Below are 20,843 nucleotides of genomic sequence, written 5' to 3' on the forward strand. Positions count from 1 at the left end.
ATTTTTGCAAATCATAGGTCTGATAAAGTACTTGTATAAAGAATACACAAAGATTTCTTGCAAGTAAATAAGAAAAGGCCACCAACTCAACTAAAAGGTGGAAAAAGGTCTGAATAGACATTTCTCCAATTAAGATATATGACAGCTGAGAGGCATATGAAAAAGAAATGTTCAACATCATTACCATTAGGGAAATGCAAATCACAACATAATTTGATACCGCTTTGCCCCCACTAAGATGGCTACAATAGAAAAGACAGTTAATAACAAGGATTGACAAGGATGTGGAGTAATTAGAATCCTCATGCACTGTTGGTGGGAATGTAAAGTGGTGCAGAAAATTTGGAAACAGTCTGGCAGTTTTTCAAAATGTTAAGAATAGAGATACCGTATGACCCAACATTTCCACTCCTGGGTAAATATAAAGATAAACGAAAACATATGTCCACACAAAAACTTGTAAATGAATGTTTATGGCAGCATTATAAATAATAGCTAAAAAGTAGAAACAGTCTATCAATTGATGAATGGATAAATTAAATATAACACCAATATAGCAATGGAATATTACTTGGATATAAAAAGGAACAAAGTACTGACACAAGCTACAACATATATGAATCTCAAAACACTATGCTAAATGAAAAAAGCTAATCATAAAAGACCACACACATATTTTATAATCCCATTTATATAAAATAAAATGTTCAAAATAAGCAAATCTATAGAAATGGAAAGTAAATTAATTATCTCCTAGGGTTAGGGGAGTTGGAGAAAGGGAAATGACTACTGATGGGTACAGATGATAAAGATGCTTTTAAACTCATTTTGGTGAAATTTGCACAAATCTGTTGATATACTAAAAATCACTGAAGTTTATATGGATGAATTGTATGACATGTTAATATCAATATCAATAAAGCTGATAAAAAAGATACAACTATAACTTAGACTAAGTAGTTAGTAGTAGAGGTGGCGAGAATTCAATGGCTCCAAACATATTTGCAACTAAAGGCAATGGACTGGATGAGAAAAGAGAAGTGTTAGATGAATCAATATTTTTGGCTCAGTGGGATATAATTGGCATTAAGATTCAGAATAAATATTTGGAGTTTAATGTTTGAGTTCATATGCAAATATTTTTCAAATTAATGAAAGAATAAATGTGCCTTCTATCATACAGGAGTCCCTATGTCTCTTATTTCTAGTTAAATGTGAAGGCAAGTTTCTATAATGACTTCCAATGATTTCTGCCTATTGGTATTCACTAGCTTGTTGAATTCCCCTCCCTTTGATGATGTGCTGGACCTAATAACTCTCTTCTAATGAGTAGTGTATGGTAAAAATGATGGGATTTCATTTCTGAGATTAGGTTATAAAAGTTCTGGATCTCTTAAAAGCTCACACAATTGCCAAAAATGTTTCAAATTTATCTATGCTTAGATGTTTTGCTTCTTGATATTTTATTTAAATGCTTCATGCTTATGTAAGTGTCTATTCTGCTGAGTGCACAGACTGCCTTGTTCATTATTGAACCTTCAAAATACATTATTTGCTACCTAGTGAACTTTCATTAAGCCAATATGTGGTCACAATTTTATTTTTTATTAAATATTCTTACCTTCTCTAAATTTTCTTTTTTTTTAAGATTTTATTTATTTATTAGAGAGCGTGTGATAGAGAGCATGAGCAGGGGAGAGGGGCAGAGGGAGAGGGAGAAGCAGATTCCCCGCTGAGCAGGGAGCCTTATGTGGGATCATGACCCTGGGATCATGACCTGAGCTGAAGGCCGATGCTTAACGACTGAGCCACCCAGGCACCTCCTTCTCTAAATTTTCTATCTTTGAAATACCCTATAAACTATAATTATCAGGGTTTTTTGATATCTCGTATTTGTTGTACAGCATAAGTCTGTATACTGCATAATTTAGTAAAGATATAGGCATAGCAGCTATTGAAAGGCAGCTCTCTGTCAGTTTTATATCTTTGTGCCGTGAATTCCAATATTACACTCCTTTTATTTATTTATTTATTTATTTATTTATTTATTTATTTATTTATTTTTTTATTTATTTGACAGAGAGAGAGACACAGCGAGCAAGGGGACACAAGCAGGGGGAGTGGGAGAAGGAGAGGCAGGCTTCCCGCTGAGCAGGGAGCCTGCTGTGGGGCTCGATCCCAGGACCCTGGGATCATGACCTGAGCCAAAGGCAAACACTTAACAACTGAGCCAGCCAGGGGCCCCACTCCTTTTATTTTTTAATTAAAACCTCTACGTAAGTGATACTTAAAGATTTTCCATAGTTACTCTGGTGAGTTTGAGTTTTTATGAGAACAATTTAGATGTCAGCATTTTTCTTATCAGAAAAGTTCTCTAATTATGAAAAGAATTATACAGAGTTCATAAATATATGTAGCATTTTAAAAGTAGAATTTAAAAACTTATGCCTTTATTTCAAGAATTCTTAACTTATTTACTCATAAATTAGATGCATGACTATTTAACAAAATATCAAGAAAAACATAATTATTGGAAAGTTATCATTGAAGACAAGTCTGTATTCTTCTTTTTTTCCTTCAGGATATTTATGGTCTACTACTACTACTATTAGTGAACTGAAGGGCCTCATTTATTGTTAATGGAAATGTAATTGGAAAATGTTAATGAGTCTGTACACAAAACTTATAAAAAACAAAACAATATTTTTTAATTTCTTTTTTTCCCTCATAAATCTATTGTGGAATAAAAATAAATAATCCTGGCTTATGTTACAAGCACTCCTGCTCTCTAGGTTTGAAGAAGAGGTGTAGGTTAAGTTAGGAATAATTTTTGGTAACATTTTCATCAAGCACTTTAATGTTGGCCAGTGTTTCTCATTCTCTCGAGCTTTTGTTTGTTGTCATCTTTGAAGTGTTGCTTCTAGTTAGTGAGATGCTCAAGCAACAGAATGAAAGCAAAAAAATGTATGGTTTACTAAAAGAAAGAATCCAAAAATTTTTTTCCCCACCCTACTGCCATACAAGTATAGTATCTTATAATTAACATATCTTGGTTGACTATACTTATCATTCAACTAACCCTCTACACAAGCATAAAGATACTCACATGACATATATGGTCATGTAATAGGCATGCATACATATATATATGCACACATAAACACATTCATACATTGAATATACATGTGTTTGTGGATTACGCCTATACATATACATAACCTCCTATATATAACACACATGCATTCACACCACATACATAAGTGTGCATGGATTTAAAAATAATTGTACTTTGAAAACCTTCAGAACTGATCATTGAATTGAGTAAAGTCACAAATTACAGAATTACAATTACAGAATTAATACACAAAAAATGTTGACTTTCTTTGCACTAATAAGGAAGTAGCAGAAAGAGGAATTGAGAAAACAATCCTATTTACAGTTGCACCAAAAATATAATACCTAAGAATAAACCTACCCAAGGAGGTGTAACATCTGTACTCCAAAAACTATAAAACTCTGATAAAAGAAATGGAAGATGACACAAATGGAAAGATACTCTATGCTTGTGGATTGGAAGGACCAATATTGTTAACATATGCATACTACCCAAAGCAATCTATATATTTAATGCAATGCCTATAAAGATACCAACATTTTTCATAGAACTAGAACAAATAATCCTAAATTTATATGGAACCACAAAAGATTACAACTGGTCAAAGCAATCTCGAAAAAGAAGAACAAAGCTGTAGTGATCAAAACAGTATTGTATTGGCACAAAAATAGACACATAGATCTATAGAACAGATTAGGGAGCCCAGAAATAAACCCATGATTATATGATCAATTAATCTGCAACAAAGGTGCAAGAAAATGCAATGAGAAAAAGACAATCTCTTCAACAAATGGTGTTGGGAAAACTGGACAGCTATATGAAAAAGAATGAAACTGGACCACTTTTTTGTACCATACACAAAAATAAATTCAAAATGGATTAAGGACTTAAATGTGAGACTTGAAACCATAAGACTCTTAGAAGAAAACATAGGCTGTAATTTCTTTGACAACAGCCATAGAAACATTTTTTTTTTTTTTTTTTTTTTTTTTTTAGATATGTCTCCTTAAGCAAGGGAAACAAAAGCAAAATTAAATCTTTGGGACAACACCAAAATAAAAAGCTTCTGCACAACAAGGGAAATCAACAAAACAGCAACGCAACCTACTGAATGGAAGAAGATATTTGCAAATGATATATCAGATAAGGAGTTATATCCCAAATATATAAACAATTTGTACAACTCAACACCAAAAAAATAATCTGATTAAACAATGGGCAGAGTACCTGAATAGACAATTTTCCAAAAAAGACACAAATGACCAACAGACACATGAAAAGAAGCTCAAAATCATTAATCATCAGAGAAATGCAAATCAAAACCATGATGAGATATCACTTTACAACTGTAAGAATGGTTAGAATAAAAAAGACAAGAAATAACAAACATTGGTGAGGATGTAGAGAAAAGGGAACAATCGGACACCATTGGTGGGAATATAAATTTGTGCAGCCACTGTGGAAAACAGTATGGAGGTTCCTCAAAAAACTAAAAATAGAAATATCATATGATTTAGCAATTCTGCTACTGGGTATTTATCCAAAGAAAATGAAAACACTAATTCAAAAAATATATATATGTACCCCTATGTTTATTGTAGCATTATTTACAATAGCCAAGATATGGAAGCAACCCAAGTGTCCACTCATAGATGAATGGATAAAGAAGATGTGATATATGCACAATGGAATATTACTCAGCCATAGAAAATAATGGGATCCTGCCATCTGAAACAACAAGGACTGACTAGTGGGTAAAATACTAAGTGAAATAAGGAAGAGAATGACAAATACCATAGGATCTCACTCATATGGAGGATTTAAGAAACAAATGAAGTAAAAGGAGAAAAACAAAAACAAAAAAACCCAGAATCTTAAATACAGAGAACAAACTGGTGGATGCCAGAGGGGAGGTGGGTGGGAGAATGGATGAAATAGATAGAGGGAATTAAGAGTACACTTACTGTGATGAGCACTGAATAATGTAGAGAATTGTTGAATCATTATATTGTACACCTAAAACTAATATAACACTGCTAACTATACTTCAATAAAAAAATGTTATTGACAAAAAAAAAGAAATGCAATGCTTTACAGTAATAAAAGCTCTTCTAAAATGATGAAACAGTAAAGAAACAGTGTTGCAATATATCTCTCTCTTGATTTTTAGGCATATTACAACAGAAAATGAACTCTATCCATACAGAATTTAGACAAACACTACAAATAAAACCATTCTGATTGTTTAACTGCTTTTGAAACATCAGTATAAAACTAGTAATATGTCATTTGAATCATTTTTGTGTAAGTGTGAGAATAACTGTGCTTTTGACTGATAACCCCTCTGACAGGCAAGGTCATACCAAAGAATATCAGGTTGGAATAAAAAAAAAGAGATTTAAACATTTTTGATTTTTTTCAGTTTAAATTGGTCATTTGGTTCAAAAACCTCTTTCCATAATTGCTTCAGTTGCAACTAGATGAGTATTTCAAGATGTTCATTCCAAATTTGTGGACCGATGATATCAATGAACACAGAATTTTATAGAAATGGAACTGATCAGTGGATTATCTGGTCCAGTAGTTTTGGTTGGCAGATGAGCTGATGTAAATTAATTATCTAAAAACTTTGTGGTTAAGAGAATGAAAAAGGAAATCATTACTATTTCAGGGGAGGAAACTGAGGCATGAAGACATTAAATGAAATGCCAACTGTATTAAAACTTGTTACTTGCAGTCAGGACTAAAATATAGCCTGCCAATATCTCATGTAGTGCTTTCCACTATCCTATCCCATCTTGATACTGTTGATGGTTTTGAAGTGTCATCTGGATGTGGAAAGATAAAATTTAATAGGAAAGAAATACATTCCCTGGCTCTCTGGACAACACACTTACTGTCATCCTATGTTTACAGCTAAAGATGGGTTTTGGATGTCACTGCTTGAAGAGTTCTGAGAAGTTTTATCGAGGTGAACTCCAGAAGGAAAAGAACAGTGTCATTTCAGTATGTGTGTTTAACAGACTCCATTTTAGTTGTAATATTTTGCTTATGCGATATATAACAAGATTATTTTTTACAAAATATGTTTATAGGTTTCAGTCTAGCATTTAGCCACACTGACTAAACAATGTAATTGCTCTGAATGAACTCTAAATAGCTTTCAACATTTCATTACAAAGCAATTACATCTGAGTCTTTCCCAGTGTTTTTGGCATGGCCTTTTAGAAAAAGAAATTATACAAACAGGTGAAATCAACCATTATGAAATATACCCCACATGCTTAAAAAGCAAGCCTTCACAGTGAAGGTGAGGTAGGGGAGGTTGAAGTCAAATGATAAACAGTTTATTGTCAAGGTAACTGCAAAGAGAGAATTCAGCATGCTTACTCAAGGTAAGTTTATTTTTTTGAAAAGGGAATATTTACTTAATTTTACAATGCTATGAAGTAGTACAAAATTTATTAGATATTCTTTGAAGGTAAAGTGAAGATTAACCTCTTGTAAATCTGTAAATCTGTATTTTAAAAAAAATATTTGGCTTTTATAAAGGGAAGCATAACTGTGTACTTGTCTGGATTTGGAAGATCATAATTGGTTAACACCTATTGAGTGCTTACTGTATTGCAGGCACTGCTCACAGATATGTGTTCTCAAATATGTATCATATCCTCAAATATGTATCAGTATAACCCTATGAGGTAGCTTTTACTATTATCCTCATTTCTACAGATGGGGGCACTGAGACACAGGGTAAGTAATTTTTGTTCAAGAACAAGCAGCCATTGATGGAAGGTTGGGATTCAAACACAAGCATTGTGGTGCCTGTGTCCATGAACTTAATTGCTTTTTGTGCTACACACACTTACTTATAAGGATACTATGCACAGATCTGACACAGATCTGGGGATTTAGAGGTGGAAAGCATGGTGAGTCATTGACATAATAACTAGGTATAACTTCGTAAAATATCATAGTGCTTATTTGGCTTTAGGTCTATGCCTCCTAATGTGGCTTTTAAAAAAATGAAACATTAACAATCATGCAGTGCAAATTAACTCTTTAATTTATTTATTTTTTAATTTTCTTATGTTAGTCACCATACATTACATCATTAGTTTTTGATGTAGTGTTCCATGATTCATTGTTTGCGTATAACACCCAGTGCTCCATGCAGAATGTGCCCTCTCTAATACCCATCACCAGGCTAATCCATTCCCCACCACCCTCCCCTCTAGAACCCTCAGTTTGTTTCTCAGAATCCATAGTCTCTCATGGTTCCTCTCCCCCTCTGATGTCCCCCCCTTCATTTTACCCTTCCTACTATCTTCTTCTTTTTTTTTTTTTTAACATATAATGTATTATTTGTTTCAGAGGTACAGGTCTGTGATTCAACAGTCTTGCACAATTCACAGCGCTCATCATAGCACATACCCTCCCCAATGTCTATCACCCTGCCACCCCAGCCCTCCCACCCCCCACCACTCCAGCAACCCTCAGTTTGTTTCCTGAGATTAAGAATTCCTCGTATCAGTGAGATCATATGATACATGTCTTTCTCTGATTGACTTATTTCACTCAGCATAATACCCTCCAGTTCCATCCACGTCGTTTATTTTAAATGAAAACTGCTTATTTTAAGATAGGTTTAACTCAGGCCCAGGGTCTTTGGGTGATCCACATACCCCTTGTGACTATCTGTTCCCACTGTGTGAAGATGTGAGAATGGGTATCTGAGTATTTTTCTGGGGAAAAAAATGGATTGTTAGAGGGATATATGGTTTACCTAATATAGAGCAGGGTGGGCAAACTTTTTCAGTAAAGGTAAATATTTTAGGCTTTGTGGTCCATATGTGGTCTCTTTTGCAACTTTTCAACTCTACTGTAGTGCAAAAGCAGCTATAGACAATACATAAAGGTAAGTGTGGCAGTGTTCCAACAACATTGTATTTATGTTCATTAAAATTTGAATTTTATATAACATCTATGTCACAAAGTATTATTGCACCTTTGACTGTTAGTCAATCATTTAAAAATGTAAAAGACAATCAAACAAACAAAACCCACCCCAAGATGAAAAATATCTTAGCCCAGGGACAAGAAAAAGCAAGCAGCAGGCCAGATTTGGCCTATGGGCCATCTGATAATTTGTTAGAAATGCAAATTCTCAGGCCTGTCTGAAAATCTTTGGAATCAGAAACTTCAGAATTGGGCCCAACAGTCTGTGTTTTAAAAAGTCTCTTAGGGGAAAAGGCTACATGCTGCAGTTTGAGAACCACTGGTTCTCAATTATTGCTCTAATGATTCAGTTTATCCATCCATTCATTTCTCCTTACAATAAATGTTTTTTGAGATGTAATTATAATGTATCAGGAATACAGTGGAGAAAGTACTAGAGTTCCTCCTTATAGGTGCAAGAATAATTCTTCCATAAAACAAAAGGTGGTAGCTTTCTGACAATGACCTACTTTTTAAAATACATTTTATAGTATATCATGGCCCTATCCATATACACACACATGCCTGGAACAAAATAACACAAAGCGATATGTACCCTAATACGTGTGAGGGACTTTCTGATATTGTCTGTTCTACTTCTGTTGTATTCACCCCAGTAAATTCATTTTGCAATCCACTTATACATTACAACTTGGAGTTTGAAAAATACTGCAATAAAATATCCTCACCAGTGCAAATTCCTTGTTGAGAATCATCTGTTCAACTAAAGATGACTCATTGTGGAAGAGGTGGGGTTGCATATGGCTCCACATATGAGGAAACCACCAGAACTCATCCACAGACCTAAGCAAAAGGTCATCTCCTTCATCTTCCTCTTCAGTCCCTGTAAAACATGAAGTTAAAAATGGTTTAAATGAATATTTCGTATTGGCTTGAAGATTATGTTTGTCAGATTTTTGTTATTCTTCTTACTACTGATACATAAATCCTATTTTGCATTGTTTTAATAATAATAAAAAGAAATGACCATAGTCTAAATTACACGGAAGGCAATGTGGTTGGGGGTTGTGATGAATTGGAGTGCAGATAGTTGTTTAGTTTAGAACTTAGGGGTATTTTGTCACTGACACTGTTCAGGATTGCTAGCGTATGGTGAGAAATGAATAAATAAACTTCATTTGAGACAATTTATTTTTGTTTTAAAATTATTAGCTGATAATTCTCTTCCTTATTGCATGTACAGGGGAAACCTGATCAGAGATGATTTTTTTTATTCTTAAAAATATTCTTGCATATGAGTCTAAAATTGAGCTTAAAATTTAAGTGATGAAGTTTGTTAATTTTTTCTGATTAGAAAAATATATATGCTTACTGAATAAGTAAAAAAAAAAAGCACAGACTAGTGATATATGAATCTCAAAAACAAAACAAAACAAAAACAAAGATCATCATCTAGAGCTAACATTTTGGTATTTTGGTATTTTCTTTTAAATTTTTTTCTGCTTTTTTAAAAGTTGAGCTAACACTGTATAATTACTTTTGTATCCCTACATTTTTAACATAAATATTATGAACATACACATTTCCTATTTTGATACCAGTATTTCTTAAAACTTAAACAATGAAGTTATTAACACAATAGAACCTTGGCTTGAGAACTTTAATATAAAGTTCTCAACTTCTCTTAAGAAAATTTGTGTTCAAGGCATAGTAAAAACCCTTGGTCATGCCACAAGTGAAAAAAAAAGAAAGAAATAACAACTTACTTCCCAGGGAATTCTCTTCATTGCAGATACCAACAAATATTTTCACTGTATGAAATCATACAATTTTTGCACAATTTTACAATATGCAGTCTAATTTTAAAACGTTCTGGGTCAGTAATATAGGAATTGATTCCTGTTTGGTCTCTAGATACTTAACTAAATAAGTGAAGTAAAATAACAGATTCTGTCTTAGAGTGTGAGGTGTATTTATTTGGTTTATTTTTCCACAATATAGTATGTTTTAGATGGCTCCTTAGTTTAATACTAAGCAAATAAATATTAAAGTTTTTTTTAAAGAATCCTCTCCAAATGTTTCGTTTATGTGTCCCATAATAAAGATTTCACTGATCATGCAGTAAAGAGTGCTGTAAAATGGTTAAAGTGTATATTTGATATCCATAAATACAGAAGTAGAGTCCCTACTTCTGTCATTTACTTTACTATGTGATCTTGGACAAGTCAACTTCTTTGAATCTCAGTTTCCTGGTTTAAAATGGGGATATAAATACCTATCTCATTGGGTCTCTGTGAAAAGTGAATGAGATTGATTTATTAAAGCACTTAATATCATGACTTGCAGATAGCAAGCACTTCATAAATATCAGGATCTCTTTCTTCTTAAAAATAATATCCACAGGTTTATACTTATAGTGTTCTAAATTTATATATTTTTACAAATTCTTGAAAACATTGCTTGCCTAGATTATTAATTTCTTGAAGTCAGAGATTGGATTCCTTTAACTTGCACTGTATTATGCCACTTCCCCAGAGCAGTGAGGAGGTGAATAATTTAATTCAGTCCATATTAATATAATGTCAGTGAACTTCAGAGTTTTCATATGTCCACCAAAGTGCATGGAAACTTTTGTGTGTATTTATGTATATGAATTATTTCAGGATACAGTTCATAATGCATAGTTCTTAGAGGGTGAAAGGACCATCAGGTTTAATTAGAGTTTTGGCACCATACTACTTGTAATAGTTGCTACTATACAAACGGTAAATAAATAGAAGTTTTGAATGTGATAACGTCTTATGAATCAATTGAGCAGACAGAATCCTTAATTTTTGGTAACTTTAGCTAAAATTGTTAGTAAGACAGACTTGCAATTCATTGACTTTGTTAATATAGAGAATTTCAAACGTTGAAATCCAAATAGAGAAAAGTTTATCATTACCTCGGATGGATTTTAAGCATGAAGTGTTTAGACCATGTTTCTTATGGCCATAATTTAGCCCACTGAAGCACAGATTAGAGTTACTTTATGTCACATGCAATGAATGAATTGACTGACAGTTCTCCCACCCTTCTGTTGTGCTTTGAATACAGAATGTTTGAGAAATGCTTCCATTCACTTTAAACTTCACCGATTGTTACTCAAAGTAGCAGGAATCACAAAACACATACATGACCAGGAAGGAGGTCAATTAATCAACTTAAATGAAATTTGTAGACTATTGATATAAACAGATACATGATCATAAAATATTAATAATTTTTATACTAGAGATTGTGTTAATTTATAAACACTCTTCACAAGGTTGAGAGTGATATTTAAAACTTTATTTTTTCACTTCATAGATTAATTTCCCATCAGCCTTTCTCTTACTTTATATACGTCTTATATTTCAAAGCCATGTGAGGCAAGTTTGTGACACTAGAAATAGCTTAATGAAAAATATGATACCAAGTTATGCTGAGGGACCAATGCAGAATTTCAAACGTTTTAAAATCCAATTAAATGAAAATATTAAATTTTCAAATCACTACAAACACATATTTTTCTATACTATTAACACATTTTTCTATACATAATTTAATATGTGAGGATATAATTTGTAGTTCATACATCACCATATTTAACACAAATTACAATCCATTAAAAGAATTTGTGTTCATATTTAGCCTTTTACTTCTAATCTGCTCTAGATTCAAATCTACATGATTATTATCTTTTTTAAAGATTTATTTATTTATTTATTTATTTGACAGAGAGAGAGCACAAGTAGGCAGAACGGCACACAGAGGGAGAGGGAGAAGCAGGCTCTCTGCTGAGAGGGGAGCCCAACGTGGGGCTCAATCTCAGGACCCTAGGATTATGGCATGAGCCAAAGGCAGCTGCTTAACCAACAGAGCCACCCAGGTGCCCCCAAATCTACATCATTATTAATTAAAAATGTAGTATTTTTTTGTTCTAACTTAATAGTTTTTCCCTCTTACCTCTCTTAATTCTCAATAAATAGGAAGTTTTTAAATTCAGAAGTAAAATATTGAAAAATTTGCTTTTTTGTTACCACTTGTAGATGATCTTGTTATGAAATAATAGTATACTTCTAAAAGTTCTTTAAGTCTGCCAATATAAGGATAATTTTGGCAAGATCCGGGCTAGAGGTTAATCCCCATAAGGCAATGTTAAAATGCAATTTGTAAAATTCCAGTGTCTGCATTGTTGCTTTTGTACAAATGTCTGCTTTATATTTGCTCATTATGTATGAAATATTGTAATTCCTGAATGGTAAGAAGATGTTTGTATTTTCTTTGTAATATTGAATCTGGCATGGTTCCATATAGGTAGGCATGCACTAAACTAATTTTAAATATTACAATAAATAAAAAGAACTGTGTGGTGATGAAAATCTATTAAAAGTTACCTATGGTTACCTATTAGTTCTAGAACTGACAGATTCAACAGAGCTGCAGAGTTCAAAAATCAATATACAGAAATCTGTTGTATTCTATGCACTAATAATAAAAGAGCAGAAAGAGAAATTAAGAAAACAATCCCATTTACAATTGCACCAAAAATAATAAAATACTTAGGAATAAACCTAACCAAGGAAGTGTAACAACACTCCCCTAAAGACTATAAGACATTGATGAAAGAAATAGGAGATGAAGAAATTCCAAACAAATGGAAAGAAAGATTTGCCACGCTAATGAATTGGAAGAACAAATATTAAGATATCCAAACTATCCAAAGCAATCTATAGATTCAGTGCAATCCATATCAAAATATCAATAGTATTTTTCACAGAACAAGAACAAATAATCCTAAAATTTGTATGAAACCACAAAAGATCACAAACAGCCAAAGCCATCTTGAGGAAGAAGAACAAAACTGGGGGTACCACACTCCCAGATTTTAAACTGTACTGCAAAACTATCGTAATCAAAACAGTATAGAACTAGCCCAAAAATAGCCACATAGATCAATAGAACAGAATAGAGAGCCCAGACAGAAACCCACACTTATGTGGTCAATTAATCTATGACAAAGGAAGGAAGAATATACTAGGGGGAAAAATAGTCTCTTCAATAAATGGTGTTGGAAAAATTAGACAACTATATGCAAAAGAATGAAACTGGCACCGTATACACAAATAAACTAAAAAAGGACTAAAGATCTAAACATAAGACCTGAAATAATAAAACTCTTAAAAGAAAACATAGGCAGTAATCTGTGGACATCAACCTCAGCAATAATTTTCTGGATATGTTTCCCCAGTCAAGTAAAACAAAAGCAAAAATAAATTATTTGGACTACATCACACTAAAATGCTTTTGCACAGCAAAGGAAACCAACAACAAAACAAAAAGGCAACCTATTGAAAAGGGAGAAGATATTTGCAAATGATACATCTGATAAAGAATTCATACAACTCAACACCAAAAAAAAAAAAAATCCACAAATATTCCAGTTAAAATGGGCAGAGGTATTGAATACGTTTTCCCAAAGAAGACATACAGATGGTCCAAAGACATGTGAAAAGATACTCATATCACTAATCATCAGGAGAAAAATGCAAATCAAAACCACAATGACATATCACCTAACACTAGTCAGAATAGCCAGTATCCAAAATATAAAGAACTAGGAAGTGTTGGCGAGAATGTGGAGTACAGAGAATCTTTGTGCAGATTAGGAATGTAAGCTGGCACAGCCACTGGAGAACACAGTTCGAAGGTTCCTCAAACAATTAGAGATAGAATTACCATCCAATCCAATAATTCCACTTCTGGATATTTACCCAAGGAAAACAAAAACACTAATTGGAAAAGATATATGAACACGTATGTTTACTGCAGCCTTATTTACAAGAGCCAAGAATTGGAAGCAACCCGTGTCCATCCACAGATGAATGGATAAAGAAGATGTGGTATATATACACAATGGAATATTACTCAGCTATAAAAAGGAATGAAATCTTACCATTTGGGACAACATGGATAGGTATGATGCTAAATGAAAGTCAGAGAAAGACAAATATCATATGATTTCACCTATATGTGAAATCTAAAAAACAAAACAAATCATATAACATAAAGGAGAAAAAAACTCATATATTGAGAGGATAAACTAGTGGTTGCCAAAGGGAGGGGAGTGGGAGATGGGTGAAACAGGGTAAAGGGTATTAAGAGGTATAATCTCCCAGTTATAAAATAAATAAATCACCAGGATGAAAAGTATAGCATAGGGAACATAGTTAATAACATTGTAATAACTTTGGAGACAGATGGAAACTACACTTATCATGGTGAGCATATTGTAATGCATATGACTTTCTTTTTTTCTAATTTTTAAAAAAGATTTTATTTATTTATTTGAAAGAGAGAAAGAGAGAGAGAGAGATAGCATATGAGGGGGGGTGTCAGAGGGAGAAGCAGACTCCCTGCTCAGCAGGGAGCCCCATGCTGGGCTCAATTCCCAGACTTCAGGATCGTGACCTGAGCCGAACGCAGTCGCTTAACCAACTGAGCCACCCAGGTGCCCCCAAAGCAGTCTGTTTCTAATACCTACTCTGAACCAGTAATTTCTACAGAAAATAAAAAACAAAAAGCAAACAAAGGTAAATGAATGCAATACTTTTTTAAAAAAAATTTCATGTTTAAAAGTTAATAGTTTTATATAAAGGGCCTATATTTTGTCTAATGAACTCTCATGAAAAACAATATTAATACAATTTGTAAATATCCATGAAGTAATTGACTGAGTCATATTCAATTTATTATTAATTACAAAGAGTGGCAATGATTGTCACTAGGAATTATGCCCTACAAAAATAATATTTGTAACACTTTATCCCTAGAAGACATCTTAACGCTATAATGTGTTCATTTTCTGAGTTTTCATTGTGCAATTCTAACCAAGCTTTACACATTCAGACTAAAACATTTTATTTCAGACTCCACACTTTTATTTTTTTCCTTTTAATCAACATTATGTCCTTCCTTTTTCAATTTGGCACCTGTGAGTAGCTGACTGCGAGGGAAAGCTTAGGGATATGTCCTTTCGGGTGAGATTGTTTTTAGCATATGAAGGGCAGAGAAACCAAACAGGAAAGAATACATGGCAAATACAAATAAGTGGAGCAGTCTAAGAAATGAAGAATCTATCATTATTACGCTGGGCATACGTGATTAAATGTCTTCAAAACAATGAGGCTCATCAATCAGCATCCTCATGCACTGGGAAATCAGAACATCCTGGGAGAGAGCTGAGACAGTCATTGTGACAAGGCCATCTTCTAATAGTTACATATCACAGTGGAGTGCAAGTATAAGGAAAGCACTTCCCTGATTTGCAAACTTTGTTCCATATACTTAAGCCTGCACATAAGAATGTAACTAGATAAGATAGAAGTATGTCCTCCCTAGAGAGGACATCACCAATGTTAACTCCACTCTAGGAGAAAACTTGACATCTCTGAGTAAAATAGTAAGTACTCAATATAATATGATTGCACCTTTGAAATACAGTATGGATGCCTTTCAATGATTCTACACTTAAAGTATCAAGTCAGTAAAGATTTCATCCTATGTGAAGGAAAGTAAGCTTCTGGGATTTACAAATTTATATCTATTGCTTGATCTCTAAAGTGTACTATCACCACAGCATAACAGAATAGAGTATCTCTTCCATTATTTTTGTTAGGTTAGTACTAACATAGTCAAAAGAATCAATAAGGTCTTCTTAAAAAATAAAATGAAAATGATTTTTTTTTTTTTTTTGGTATCTGCCTCCAACAACTATCCCTGTGATATTAACTAGTGTGTTGTTCATTTCCTAGTGGATGTGTACTGTGTACATGTTCAGGATCATAAAGAAGAAATGAGAAGTGTTATAACCTGCTATCAACATTAACTCTGTGAATGTCTGGCAGCTTTAATAGTTCTGAATATGAAAAGCAAATAAAAGAGCTGAGGCAGTTATCCAGATATATTTCAACCAAAAGAATGGCTTTACTTGCACTATATGGTTATTTAAGACAAAATGGTATTGTTTGTGTGTGAACTCCAAAGAATCCCATAATTTTTTTCCCCTGCATGAGTAGATATAGCTTTTAGAGTTATCTGCTTTATAACTTCAGAGTCAGAGCTTCTTAGGCTTGAACTCATTTCTTGAGGGGGCTTTTGAAGAAGATTTAAAAAAACATGTCTATTTTCAAAATTGTAAGCTGGAATTACTTTGCCTGTGCAGATACGATGACCCAAATCTCTTTCTGCAAAATGTCCTTTTAAAATATGCAATCATTTGATTTATCAAATGGTCTAATTACTATTTTCCTTCTATTACTTGAAACAGATTTACATGTTTCAAAGCAGGAGGGAAAAGGCATTAAAGAAAAGCCAATAAGACATCACTGCTTCAATATTCTAATAAACCATGCTGAGCCTCCTTGGTTAAACATTTAAAAAGCTTCTTTGGGTAAATGAACTGCATTTATGATAATTAAAGACTACCTTTGCATGGGATATTTTAAATATCAATAACATGCATACATGCATAGAGAATCCCATGGAACGTTTTCACTAGGATATTATGAAGTAACAACAGTGCAAAGTCATAAAGTATTTGATTTATACCACAAATGCAGAAATAGGAGCAGATAGTAGGTATTGCCCTAATACAGGCTCTAAAACATCATTTTGTGTTATTTTTGTCATTATAAGATAGTCACTTCTATGCACATTTTTCTCCATTCGAGTGCCAGATATTAGAATGCTGATACCCATAAAATAAAAGTCATATTTTGGAGGGGAAGATGGCTAAAGAGGTGAGAAATATCAGAACATAGAGTAGTGCATGAACACCAATCACATTTTAAGAATTTGTTGAGAAGCTGACACTGAAAAGAAGTGCAACTGTGGCTGGATAGAGATGGAAAGAAATACAAGCCTTATTATGATTGCTTTAATGCATGTTGGGCCAAATTGTAATATTTTTAGGGAAAAATCCTGCAAGAGAAAGTAAATTAAGCAAGATGACCCTCTATTAATTTTCTTTGAGGCTATAAAATTCCTCTCTGATCACCAGATGTTTCCAAAGGAATAATATATAGAAAAATGTCTGTCACCTTGAGTATCTGACATTTTAAAAACACTGCCCACTATTATTATTATTGGAATGCCATTGCCATCATCAACATCATCATCATCATCATCACAATCACTTTGCTTGCTACTTGGCCTATGCTGAGAGACAAGATGCATAGTCACAGAACAATGATCATGGTTTCTTTTACTGAGTTGAAAAAGTCAATTGTCTTCCTCCTTTGCCCTTGATTCTAACAGTATTTGCCAAAGTAAACAAGCTCATTGATTTTGGATTTGGCTACTCATATAATGCACCCAAGTTTTTCCCATAATCAGTCCGGATATTCTATTCCTCCTACTTATGAAACATTTAAAATCCTCGCTCCTATTTATATGTAGCTGCCTGAGAACACAAAGCTCCTTACCTGTGTGGTAAAACTTCCCTGAAAATCCAAGGTTGAAGGTAAAATTTGCAACCTGAGTGCGCAGTAAATTTTGAGTCTCTAGTAATGCCTGAAATAAATAAGAAATTAACATGATTTTAGAAAAATAAATATGAAGCTTTGGGATGCCTCTTTTTCAAATGTGTATGCATGAGTGAAACAAAATAATATGGGCTTTCTTGCTTTTTGGGTTTTTGATGGGTACTGTTATTTGCTATTCATATTTCGGGTATTATAATTACTACTGTTATTTTTATTGAAGTTCACCAAATTATGAAGCAGTTAAGTCCTAAGCACATTATAAGTTGCTGAGAGGCAATTCTCTAACCACACAGCACTGAAATCATTTTTCATTTCCATGTGAGACATTTCTTGATTTCAGATTATTACACTCTTTCCTTGGGGGAAATTTTTCAGAGTTGTTGAATGTAGGGAAGTCTTGCATTTGTTGGTAAGGAATAGAAAGGTAACATTTGTTTGAGTTGCAATTTAGTATTTATTTAACTGTGCTTCCTTCCCTATCGTTTTTTTTTAAAGCATAATCATTGAGTTTAAGGCTTGGGTTTTTACCATACAAACTAAAGAGAAATGTATAATTTAAAGGGTGTTGATTGCAAATGTTGAGATATGAATAAGGCCAGGACAGATAGGAAATACATAGCCAATTCCATAAAGAAAAATTTTCCAACTGTGGCAAAATGTCCCTATTTTCTTTTTTTCTTTTTTTTAATGTCCCTATTTTCTGTATTTGAAATTATTCTATGTTAATTTCTTATTTGTAGACAGGATAAGAACACACAAATAGTAATCTTAGAGTCAGACTTAGTCCTGTAAATTTTCTGCCAGTCCTTCAACTGCAATTGTTCCTATACCAACATATGTAACATAATTCAGAACTCTCATATCCTTGGGTTTTTTAGTTTGCTTATTGATTAGAATGCTTTTCCTGTTTTTAAATAAATTTTTAAAGGGGACTTACTTTATTCTGATGAAAATGAGAAACTCATTTCAAACTATTTTTGGTTACTGCTATCTGTATGTTAAGGTGAATAAAGAGTCAGAAATTTAGACAATTCTTTCGAGTATTAGTCACAGTGGCTAAGCATTTGCTTTAAAAATTTGTAAAACTATTTACTCCCCCAGAATTAAGAGGACTCCTACAAACTAGTTTAATTAAATTAAAAAAAAAGAGAATAACTAAAAGGTTGGTAACTATATAATCAGTGTTTATCCAAGGTTCCAGTTAGTTACATTGAGTGTAATCTTGGCCAATCTTGGTTTAAATATTATGAATTAAATAGAAAAAGGAAAAAAAATAAATTAGTTTAAGTCAGTTGTATGAAATTTATTTTTAAAGTTCTCAGAAAGAACCAACTAAATGTTAAAAAGATGTTGGAGTAAAAATAAAGTCTATTGAACTAGTTGGGCATATTGGTAAATCCTGTGGAATACAGCCTTAAATAGAAAACATCACGCATCTTTTTATCTTAGTTCCTTCTTCTGGGTTTCTCATTTTATTCAATGCACAGTTGTTGGGCCCCCATATCCTGAAAGAGTTTTTTAAAAACATTTCTCCCTTCTCCTGTATTCCTTATCACCCCAGCCCCGTTCCAACTCTCTGGCTTTGAGTTCTTGAAGTCATTATTCTGCATTTATTTCTCCACTGTCCATTCTTAAATTCACTAAGTATGTATTGTAGTTGCATACAGGGTTGAGTATAACAAGCATAGTCCCTTTCTAGGATGTCAATGCCTAGAAAGGGAGAGAGATTTTAAATAGTCAAACAAACAAATGTGTAATTACAGCTCATAAGTTCTAGAGCACGCTGTGAGAGATGCAGTAAAGGATTTTAATTTATACAGAGGGAGTGGGCCCACACTTTTGATGTTTTCTTAGGGACAATCAAATAAACATCAAACAATCTATTTTTCCCTCAATCACCTTGCCATCACTTTAGGAACTCCCTCATTGTCTTTTTCTTGGGCTTTTAAAACCCTGTGGTCTGCTAACCTGTTCCCATCCTTCAGTTTTATCTTCCTCTACTCTGCCTTATATTCTGAAATCATGCTAACACCCCAAAGGCAGTAAATGCACTTCACCCTTGGGGTCAGGGAATCTGTTCAATTAATGACTTAGCCTTGTTGGTCATTTCACTTCTCTAATCCTTTCTTTTATCTGTAAATGGGATAATGCTTAACACCTGTTTCACACTATTATTGTGAGAATTACATTGCATAAGGCATACAAAGTGCTTAGCTAAGTGCCTGGCACACAGTAGGAACTCAATAAATGCTGTTAATGAGCGCTCAATATGTCATTGTCTCCCAGCCAACTAGGTATTGTTGGTGCCTCCTCATTTCCAATTAAGCTACATGCATTGCTATTTCCCCCAAATCACCTTGTCCTTCTGTCAGTTCTTCAACTGCAATTGAAGGACTATCCCCATTGCCTACATTTCTCCATGCCTTTGTTCACTCTTTTCCCTTTGCCTAGCTAGCCTCCAGCTGCTCCCCATCACATTCCCCAAACCCATCCATTCTTCAAAGCTCTGGTGCCTGGGTGGCTCAGTCAGTTATGCATCTGCCTTCCACTGAGGTCATGATCCTGGCCCCCTGGGATCTAGTCCCGCATGGGACTAGTGGAGCGGGGAGCCTCCTTCTCCCTCTGCCTCTCTCTCTGTCTTTCATGAATAAATAAAATATTTTTTTTATTTTTCTTTTTTTATTGTAATGTTAATCACCATATATTACATAATTTGTTTTGGTGTACTGTTCCATGATTCATTGTTTGTTCATAACACCCAGTGCTCCATGCAGAATGTGCCCTCCTCAATACCCATCACCAGGCTAACCCATCCCCCCACCCTCCTCCCCTCCAGAAACCTCAGTTTGTTTTTCAGAGTCCATCATCTCTCCTGGTTCGTCTCCCCCTCTGACTTACTCCCCTTCATTCTTCCTCTCCTGCTATCTTCTTCTTTTTCTTTTTTCTTAAAATATGTTGCGTTATTTGTTTAAAAATAAAGCTCTGTCCAAATGCCACCTTTTTTGTATGAAGCTGTCCTCTTGCCTCAAACCATTTCGTTCTCTTATCTCCCAAAGTAAGTTCCCAAATTATTTTTCTTAAGACTTGCATTATTTTCCACTTTACTACATCACTTTTTATCTAACTTCTCCTAGTGTATAAGTGCCTTCAGGTCAATCAAACCTTACTTATTTTTATGTATTCTGTATTGCTGGATATATGTA

General features: G+C 33.6%; 1 protein-coding gene across 1 annotated transcript in view; it reads right to left on the minus strand.

The window, feature by feature from the left end:
* LOC113924712 (bifunctional heparan sulfate N-deacetylase/N-sulfotransferase 4) overlaps positions 1-20,843 on the minus strand; it is a 397,622-nt gene that overhangs the window by 122,752 nt on the left and 254,027 nt on the right. The window contains exons 4-5 of the mRNA XM_027598851.1: positions 17,581-17,668; positions 8,803-8,957 (exon numbers count right to left, since the gene is read on the minus strand). Of these exons, the coding sequence (XP_027454652.1) occupies positions 8,803-8,957; positions 17,581-17,668 (243 nt within the window). The remainder of the gene's footprint in view (positions 1-8,802; positions 8,958-17,580; positions 17,669-20,843) is intronic.

This window comes from Zalophus californianus, chromosome 2, assembly GCF_009762305.2.
Source record: "Zalophus californianus isolate mZalCal1 chromosome 2, mZalCal1.pri.v2, whole genome shotgun sequence".
In the NCBI taxonomy this organism is placed as follows: Eukaryota; Metazoa; Chordata; class Mammalia; order Carnivora; family Otariidae; genus Zalophus; species Zalophus californianus.